At 35.6% G+C, this 10,026-nt stretch overlaps 3 protein-coding genes across 6 annotated transcripts; 1 reads left to right on the top strand and 2 right to left on the bottom strand.

The window, feature by feature from the left end:
* Positions 1 to 358: 358 nt before the first annotated feature.
* Positions 359 to 1,450, bottom strand: LOC142619715 (zinc finger BED domain-containing protein RICESLEEPER 1-like). The gene is made up of 2 exons (XM_075792957.1): positions 539 to 1,450; positions 359 to 424 (listed from the first exon to the last, which is right to left on the bottom strand). The coding sequence occupies exons 1-2, from the start codon at positions 1,448 to 1,450 to the stop codon at positions 359 to 361; spliced, it is 978 nt and encodes a 325-aa protein (XP_075649072.1).
* A 15-nt stretch (positions 1,451 to 1,465) lies between these two features.
* Positions 1,466 to 2,170, bottom strand: LOC142619703 (zinc finger BED domain-containing protein RICESLEEPER 2-like). Its single transcript, XM_075792936.1, has one exon. It carries the CDS (start codon positions 2,168 to 2,170, stop codon positions 1,466 to 1,468), a length of 705 nt encoding a protein of 234 aa, XP_075649051.1.
* Positions 2,171 to 4,902: 2,732 nt separating this feature from the next.
* Positions 4,903 to 8,262, top strand: LOC142622719 (heat shock factor protein HSF30). 4 transcript variants are annotated; one of them, XR_012841955.1, is made up of 3 exons: positions 4,903 to 5,556; positions 6,536 to 7,452; positions 7,931 to 8,262. XR_012841955.1 is itself a non-coding variant. In XM_075796248.1 (3 exons), exons 1-3 carry the CDS (start codon positions 5,257 to 5,259, stop codon positions 7,975 to 7,977), a joined length of 1,161 nt encoding a protein of 386 aa, XP_075652363.1. In that variant the 5' UTR covers positions 4,903 to 5,256; the 3' UTR covers positions 7,978 to 8,262. The 4 variants fall into 4 exon arrangements, 1 of the variants encoding a protein (XP_075652363.1); XR_012841953.1 differs by having other exon boundaries at positions 7,541 to 8,262; XR_012841954.1 differs by having other exon boundaries at positions 7,538 to 8,262.
* The last annotated feature ends 1,764 nt before the right edge of the window (positions 8,263 to 10,026 follow it).

Genomic DNA, 10,026 nt, shown 5'->3' with positions numbered 1-10,026 from the left:
GGTCACTCCCCCATTAATGTGGCCAGTGAGGTAGGTGCAGGGCCTTTAATGTGGAGGTAGCAGCCTTTTTCTAAGATATTTTCCTCACACCGTTGCGTCTGGAGGGTGCTTAACCCCTCTTAACCAACGGTTTTTCCAGAACTCTGCCTTGATCTTTTTGGCGAATCCCAAGGTCATCGTGGGTCTTTCCGAGGAGATATTCGTCCTCGGACGAATCCTCGGACTCTCAACTCATAGGCCGAGCTACAGTTCTAAGAGGCTTTTAGTCTAAAACAAACTAGCGCCCATCAACAAAGCCCGATGCCCAAATACTTACTTAGGTCCTTTTAGTCCCCACAACACATACTAAACAATACACTTAAGATAGCATCATTTTGGAAAAAAGTATGGCTATCTTTATGATGCTAGTAGACCCCGGTTCAACCTACAAAAAAAATTTAGAAGCTTTAGATTCCAAGTCTTTGTTACAATAGACAAAAATTAAAATAAATTTAAGTTGTTTTTCAAAAAAGAATTAATAAATGTGATGAATACTTACTTTTGATTGTTTCTTAGTTTTGTAAAGAGGTCGAACCCAATCACCACCACAAAGTAAAGCTTGTACAGTTTTTGTTGATAAAAAAGAACCTCGATACATATCAATTACTCTATCTCCTGTAGAGAATGCAGGTTCTAAAGCTATTGTGGTGATAGGAATGGAAAGTATGTCAAATGCCATTTTTGAGAGAATACGAAATTTTAGGTTGTTAGCCTTCCACCACTCCAAAGCATCAAAGTCTAAGTCTGAATCATCCAAGCATAAAAAGACACATTCTTCCAAGTACACATCCAAATCTGATTTTGTTGGTTGTGTGTCGTCAGCATTTCTAACAAACGGATCAAACTCCATTCTACCTCTAGTTTTAAACTTTGAATTATTGCCACCAACACTACTACTACCTTCAGTGGATTTAGATGCACTTTTTTCAGCATTGCTTGAAGTATAGTCTACAACATATTCATTATAAAGTTGATATAAGGAATCATGAACACGATCAATGTTTCTAGCTACTTCAAACCCTTGATAGATCTTTGGAAAGGAAAAGTTTATCAAAGTCATTTTGAACTGAGGATCTAACACAGTAGCTATGACCATTACAAAGTTGCATTCACCCCAATATTTGTCAAACTTTAACTTTATCTTACATGCCATAGCACTAATGTAATCATTTTCATCAAATGACTTCTCATTTAAAACTTCTTTTATCTTCCAAACCTCAGGAAGGAATAAATTTGCAGTTGGATATTCACTTCCTGATATGACATTTGTGACTTCTTCAAAAACTGATAAAAAATTGTACACATGTTCTGTCCTATCCCAATCTTCATTACTAGGCAGCCAATTATACCCCGCATCTCTATCTTTGCACCTAGGGAACACCTCTCTAAACTCCAAGACAGCAGCCAACATTGCATATGTTGCATTTCAACATGTGGGACAATCTAAGATCAACTTCTTGGACGGTAATTGTAATTGCTTTGCAATCTCACCAAACTTTATAAGACGAGCTTCTGATGCAATTAGATATTTCACACTTTCACGGACATTTTCAATCACCTTTTCAATCTCACTCAACCCATCTTGTACCAACAAATTTATGATATGTGCACAACAACGTACATGAAAGATCTTGCCACCCAACATGAGCTTCCTTTTGATAACATCTTTCAAAATTCTTACAGCTGCATCATTGTTGTTAGCATTGTCCAAGGTTATTGTACACACCTTGTTTTCAAGCCCCCAATCAAGCAAAGACTTAAAGATAGCATAAAAAATTACAACTCCAGAATGTGGAGGTGGTACGTTACAAAAATTTATAATTCGCTTTTGTAATTTCCAATTAGAGTTAACAAAATGACAGGTGAGACACATATACCCAATTTTTTGTCCAGATTTCCAAAAATCAGCAGTAAGGCTAACTCTATTGACACTACCAAGCATAGTCTTCAATTTTTTCTTCTCCAACTCAAAAGTAGAATTGCAATCATTCCTTGCAGTATTGAATGAAATTTTCTGGTAATATGAAGTAGCAGTTTTCATAAAAACATTAAAAACCTCATGATCCATCATATTAAAAAGGTATTCATGCACAAGGGTCATATGTGAAGCCTTTTTCCTTGACATTGGCATGGTCATACTTAAAGTCTGCTATTGCCACCTCACCTTCCACACCACCATTTACAACTAACCGTTTTTGCTTCTTATCAGCTAGTTTAGGACTTAGACAACCTTTCAAGTGCCTATGGTATTATGTTGTTGCACCATCATTACAGTAGGCAAGTCTTTTAAGGCAGTGAATACATTGAACCTTTTTTGTTTCATCAGGAAGAATAATTTCATTAAAGTCATTCCAAACCACAGATGTCCTTTTCCTTTTCTTTTGTTCAAATGGATTTTTTTCAAGTTTGACATCATCATTTTTTATAGATTCTTCATTCTCATCAATATTAATTACTACATCTAGATTTTCAGTAGCAGGAGCATCCATTTGTTGACTCTCCATTTCACAAATCTAAATAATAAATTAACATTCCAAAACATATATAAATAAACAAGAAATCAAATTTGATATCCAAAAATATATAGCACATAGCACAAAACAAAGCTAAATACAAAGAAACTATAATATTTTTAGTAGCTAACCACAAAGGACTCTGCACCTCAGGAAAAGAAAAGCACAGACCCATTCCAAATTACATACCAGACTCCATAACCACAATCCACTAATTACAAAGTTAAGTTATTATCAAACGAATTCAACCAACAAGATTTTTCTAAGTTATATAGAAATTACATAAACAACCATAACTTGGAAATCTAAACTATTTTGCAATATCAAACAAACTACAGTGCAAACAACTATAAAAATATATAGAAAATTTTTAAACATGAAAATTTACGTATGGTGAGAGAAGGCTATGAATGTCTTGGAAGATGGAGGTAGAGAGTGAAGATGGTAGTGATGTCAAATACTACACCAAATCTAGAGCTGTTGTCGGAGCTCTTTGCACACCCACTAGAACCCTTAAATTACATGGTGATTTGGTAAACACCGGACTCTAAATCCTCTTTGCTAGCATTTAACTCTTCCAAATCTAGGACTTGTTCATTTGTTGCAAAGAGATATAGGGCAAATTTGGTGGAATTTCTTGGCCTCACAAGAGAGAGAGAGAGCTGATCGATTCTAACCTTGAGAATTTGGGGAAAAGAAAGAAGTTGATGATACAAGAGAGAAAGATTGAAGCTTCTTTGAGAAGCTTCGATCTTTCCAAGAGAGCCTTAGAGTTTTAGTTGCAGACTGCATAGGATAGACATGGACTCATTGAGTGATAGCCAAGAATTTTAGTTTGAATGAAACTGAATTGGTTTTTTTTTTGTTCAATGATAGAACTAAATTGTGAAGTTTCGGTAGAGAGAACTCAGAGAAAAAACTAAACTGTATTAACTATTAAGATATAGTCTATTAAGATGGAAAGGATACATAGCATTACTTAGTAAATGACTAAATTAGTAAACTGACAACAAAGGGACACCTATGGGCTAAGATGGTGAAGTCCAGCTGTATGCATGAAGTACTACTGTACTAGAGAACTCTAGAAGTGGAAACTGAAAAGTTTAGAAAAAGCGTGAACTCCAAACTTTATTTATTTATTTATTTTTTGCTAAAAATGTTTTTTTTTAAAAAAAAATAGGAAAGAAAAAAACTTAAAGTAATGGGTATTGAAAAGTGGTCTCATGTGGGAAATTTTATTATTAAAATATGTGTAATGTAAAAAATATTTAGTTTATTTAGCAAATATATATCAAGCCTTTTATCAAGATATACACGAGCTTAAACTTGACTTGTGTTGTATCGAACCCGATCGTTCACGAGTTTGTTCACGAACAATTTTTTTTTTTTTGCTTAGGCTTGACTTGTTTATCAAACAAACCGAAAATTAAAGCTCAAGCTTGATTTATTTATAAACAAACAAACATAAATGAGCTTTTTATCGGGCCGAGCCCAAGTGGTTCATGATCGGCTTGCGCACAAACTGGCAGTGGCAGAATGGTACTTTGAAACCCATTCCGTGAAGCACTAGGCCCAACTTCCTTCTTAGAAAAAGCCTAGGCTAAGCGTTGTCCAATAATATCAAGACGCGTGTCTATGGTACAAGAAACATAAAAAAAACCCTCGACAAGTGTAAAATCCAATCATCCCAAACTTTAGGGGTGCAATTTGCAATTTATCCAAAAAAAATTGAAGATGCAAAAGAGTATTGTACCTTAGTATTTTTTGGTGCTTCCATATGAGATGTCAAGAGTTTAAATTTCCCCAAAATTATCCAATTTTTTTTTTTTTAATAATAGAATTTTAAATTGTGACATTTGCTCTATGATAATTGATTTTTTATCATCCGGTTAAGATTTCAATTGATTTTTTCTTTTTGTAATGATTAAATTTATAATCAAGTCAAGACACCGATTAGTTTTTTGTTTTTTATATATATAATAAGGATTTAAACTTCAAATCAATTATTCGAGGATAAATTTTTTTACCATGGTCTCTTGCTTGGCTATTGTCGGCCCGTTGGAGGATCTGCCATTTGTCATGGTCCCTACCTAGTGAGCCCATATATATAATGTCGGCCTAACTAGCCCAACCCATACCAGAAAAGCCCAGCCCAGACAATAGAAATGTGGAGAAGTTTCTAGAATGTCTGGTGGTAACGTTCTGATGAGTGTTCGTGACAAGTGGCAAAAGCTATATACAAACTTCATCAGAGGCCGACACCAATACACACACGCACACAAAAAATAAAAATATCTATTCTCTCTAGAAGTTTCCTATCTACCCCTATAAAAATCCCGTTCTCTCTCTCTCTCCTCTGCTTCCCAAAGCTATAGCAGCCATGTCCGACACTCAAAAAAGTCTCAATCTTTCTCACTTTTTTTAAGTTCCAAAACTCTCAAAAACTATAACCCACTTCACAAAACTCTCTCAAAAACTCTTATTATATTTGGCTTCACATCACAACAATACCAAGTCACCAAACTCTCTGAAATTTCTCTGAATACTCTGTCTTTGTGACTTTAAAGCCTCAAAATTTCTCACTATTTTAAAGTTTCGACACAACACCCAATTCAGAAAACTCTCTCAAGAACCCAAATTTTGCATCAAATTCACAACAAGACTCTGTTGCTGTTCCTGTTTCGATCCTAGAGAAAACAGAGCAATGGAGGGAGTGATAGTTAAGGAAGAAGAAATGGTGACGTACGGTGCGGGATCATCGTCCTCTTCATCTTCAAGCATTTCTCCGCAACCAATGGAGGGGTTACACGAGGTGGGCCCTCCTCCATTTCTGACCAAGACCTTTGAAATGGTGGAAGACCCAGCAACTGACTCGATCGTGTCGTGGAGCAGAGCTCGCAATAGCTTCGTTGTTTGGGACTCTCACAAATTCTCCACCACCCTTCTTCCTCGCCACTTCAAGCACAGTAATTTCTCAAGCTTCGTTCGCCAGCTCAATACATATGTAAGTATCACTGTATCCCCATGCTAAAGTTGCGATCTTTCTTGCATTGTTGGTGACGATTTTGCAAAATTGCATCAGGGTTTGCTTCTTCTAGCTCTGTTTTGCTTTCTTCATTTTGATACTATTGCAAATCCCTGAACTGTTTGAATATTTTAATGGGTGTGCAAAATTTTTCTTTGATTCAAAGTTTTTGGCTTTCTGGGGGCTTAAATGTTCGAATGATTCATTCAGATACTTCTCAATTGGGTAATGGTGAATAAGTGTTTTGGTAGTTTTGCTTGGCTGCATGTTGATTCTGATGAGTTGATCAGTCTCAAGTGTGCGTTTCCCTTTCCCTTGTTTCAACTACGTTTGGTTTGCATGTGCTATTGCTAGTATTGCTTAATTATCAGTTCGCACTCTGAGGCTATGAAAATTTTCGTCGTAACGTTTAGAATTATGTATAATGCATTTGCATTCTACTGAATGCTAGTTTTGATCCTAATTGAATTCAGTGTTTGCTCACTTCTCAATGACCTCGTAAAAGTTGGAGCTTTGTGAGAATTTAGTGTGTGCACACCTACTGTATGATGTTTTGAACATAGAGAATATCCTAGTTTCTGATTAATGAAATTTGGACCTGATTGATATCTTCTATTTCGTTTGTTCAAAATTACAGCTATGTCAAGTTATATTTTGTCTGATTTTGTTTTTTCCATCTTAATTTTATTTCTTGGTTAACCATACATTTGAGTGTCCTGCTGTCTAATTTGTCGCTGGTTTGAGTCGCTCACACAAATTCGATTTTATATTTCTTTATTTTTGGTTGTGAATTAATAGTTTACCTAGGTTTCTTCTGATTGAAATGTGACTTAAAATAATTTATTGAAGGTTTCATTTGATTAGTCTTGGTTGGCCATACCAGCTACATCATTTTTTTTTTTTGTTGTTGTAAATTTCAAGGCTTTCTAATTACTTTTAATGTTGTAATTGAATGCAGGGTTTCAGAAAGGTTGATCCTGATCGATGGGAATTCGCAAACGAAGGGTTTCTGGCAGGGCAAAAGCATCTATTAAAGACCATCAAAAGAAGAAGACATGTCACACAGGGTACGCAACAACATGGAGGAGGAGCTTGTGTTGAATTGGGACAATATGGGTTAGAAGGTGAGCTTGAGATATTAAAGAGAGATCGAGGCTTGCTAATGGCCGAAATACAGAGGTTGAGGCAGCAACAACAGAATTCAAGGGAACAAATGATTGCAATGGAGGGTAGGTTAAAGACCACTGAGAGGAAACAGCAACAGTTAATGAATTTTCTTGCTAAAGCACTCAATAACCCATCCTTTATCCAGCAATTTAGTCAGATTAGTGCTCAAAGAAGAGGACTACAGGGTGTTGAAATTGGTCGAAAGCGTAGACTTACTGCAAGCCCAAGTGTGGAGAATTTGCAAGAAGAAGATGTGTCTGTGTTGGCAGGCAGTAACCAAGCTGTGGACTTTACAAGTCAAGATCAAGAAGAAATGGCAACTATGGAAACATTTTTCTCAGCTGCCTTGGACAATGAATCAAGCAGTAATATCAATGACCCAATTGCAAGTTCAGCACTCACAAGAAGTGGTGCCAATTTGGATTCTGTCAATGAGACCATATGGGAAGAACTATTGAATGAAGATCTAATCGCTGAAAATCCGGAAGAAGAAGCTGTGTTTGGTGATAAGTCGGAAATTGATGTGGAAGTGGAGGATTTGGTCGCAGAACCTGACGACTGGGGTGATGATTTCAAAGACCTCGTCGATCAAATGGTTATCTCAGGTCGATGCCATGACCAACCCCATATATGAGATGATGATGTTGTGGTATTTTTGTGTGTTTGTGTTGGTCTCTGCAACTCTATTCATATATACCCTCATAATAGGTATGTGTTGAAAACTCCAGTTTGGTCATTATGTTACTTTCGCATATTTGTTCTCTGGTTGATAAATGTATGGTTTCTTATGCAGCAGGAATGGTGAGAGTTGGAAAGAGACCAACACATTTTGCTCTTCTTCTGTATCCTTTAATGATAATTTAATCATCCATATATTTTTTCAGCAAAACTTAGGAACAGTTATTAAGTATCTGTACTTCAGGTTCCCAATAGAATTCAATCACAAGGTTATATTGACCAATGAACCACATGATTGACTTCAATTGTCATTGTTCTTTGAAAAAGGCAACATTGTTTTTGTTGCCTCAGTAACCATGTGGTTCATGTGATTGAATTTAGTTGGGAAATATAAGGTATAGCATCTAAGGAACTATAATTAAGGCTTGCCCATTTTATAATACCTTCTAGTGTGCTTTGAATCAGTTCACAGGCTTATGATTTGTTGTTTATGGTCTGCATTTTGCAGGCAGTCTAGCCAACGGAAATTTGTATAAGGAGGGCATTAAGCATTGACTCATTCCCAAGCTACAGCTACAGCCTCTGCTGTATATATGCAAGTTTGATACCTTGCCAAACTATCGTGGCTGGGGAGTTCCAATTCATTAATTTGTATATGTAGATATCAGCTACGCATAGAAACTTCATCCATGCGGATGATAGCTATGTACAGAAAGTACTCAAACGCTTTTTGTCATTTTTCTCCTTGGATGTAGATATGGACTTTTTGTTTTTTGTTTTGTTTTTTGTTTTTTGTTTTTTGTTTTTTTTTGAGGAAAATATGGACTTCTTGTTAATAGTTTGTTATATGGCTTGCATTACTATTATTTGTGTTGTTAATGAGCTGTTCTCGGTTTCTGAATGTAGTATATTTTTGGAGAAATTATACCGTCATCATGGTAAACCGCATCACTTGTCTATCATTTTATTTAAAGTCTTTCACTTATTTAAAATTGCTAAGTCACTAACCAGTTTCTATTTAAAAAATTTTATGACTTAACAATTTTAATTAAGTGTTAGTCTTTTAGTGGAATGCTAGACTGCGTCATTTGTCCATCATGAGATCTTATAATTTCTCCTATTTTTTCTGGTTGACTAATATGGCTTTCTCAGTTTCTCTTACAGAGTTTCAATGTATTTCAGCTCATTGCTTGGTGCATAATGGCTGTAAGGTCTGTGCGTATTTGGCCAAGCTGCAATTAAGGATTTTATATTCTTCTTGGTAAGTTTAGACTCATAACACGTTAGAATAAGCACTAAAAACACATTTTTATTTTTGGGTTGACCGTGGCCCGGATACCCTGTGAACTAAGAGGTATCTGTATGCAAGCTGGTTTAGCTTTCTGCAACTAATGGACAGGAAAGTTTGGTCTTGTTTCTGTCTCTGCAATAATTATTTCTTGGCTTAGATACATGCATTTTCCCTAGTGTGTTACAGATTGTAAGAGGCTGTGGGATCCATACACTATAAAACGGGAAAAAAAAACATATATGATGCATAAGAAACTTTCTCCTATGATGTCTTTCTTGTTTTTCCCTTTCTATGGCTGTGTGGATTACCATCTGGCCAAAACTATTCAGGTACCATTTCTTGTGCTCAACTGAAACTTCATCTGGTGTAACTTCTGAGTAGTTTAGTTGGATAGTAATACCTTATGTATGTAGTTCGATTATGTTCAATTCTGTTTTATTTATTTATTTATTTTTGGGATTAAATGATAAATTAATCTTTAATTCTGTAAATCTTGTACTTACCAGGAGCTACATTAATGAAGGAGACTAGGATGGGCCCTATGGCATAACGAAGGAGACTAGAGAAATAGTCTAGAGATCATATCATATCATTCTTTGTTATAAAAAAAAAAAGCCTTTTGTTTTTTGGGAAAATGAAGGAGAATAGGATGGGCCCTATGGGTTTTGTCACAAGTAGACATGAATGACAGAAAGAGTTAGGTGTTCGATCTGGACCTATGAAGGGTGAAAATATGGAACTAATAGAATAAAGGAATTAGTAAATTGTAAAAGAATTGAATAGAGAAAAAAGGTTCTCTTAATCCCCTGTATGGTAGAAGAGACATCTCCTTGGTGAAGACTGTAGTGAAGCAGGGTAGGATGACATTTTGCAAGAGCTTCGGTTCTAAACTTCTAGTGATAATGGATTGCAGAAGACTGAACTAACACATGTACATCAGGCCTGTTTGGTTGGATTGATGGAAAATATGGAAATGATAATTAAAAAAAAAAAAAGAGGGAAGAAAATATTTTTATTTTCCTTCTTGTCTGTTTCGTGCAGAGGACAAAATACATATAAAAATTTCATTTGTTTCTAAAATATGTATGAATTGACTGTTATACTTCTATTATATAAGGTCGGTGGGAATGTGATTTGATTAATGCATGGCTTGCGAGCAGGCTTTATAATAGGTTAAGACACATGTCCATCCTTGAATAAGGAATAAAGCTTTTGGTGTTGGACATCTAGAATAATGGCAAGCTTGAGTTTTGTTCTTATTTGGAAATCACAACAATCTGGTTTTGTATCAATTTTTGGAAATATGTTGACTT

Source organism: Castanea sativa, chromosome 1 (genome assembly GCF_040712315.1).
Source record: "Castanea sativa cultivar Marrone di Chiusa Pesio chromosome 1, ASM4071231v1".
Classification (NCBI taxonomy): Eukaryota; Viridiplantae; Streptophyta; class Magnoliopsida; order Fagales; family Fagaceae; genus Castanea; species Castanea sativa.
Note: the sequence above shows the minus strand (reverse complement) of the source record. Positions and strands in the feature narration are given on the sequence as shown.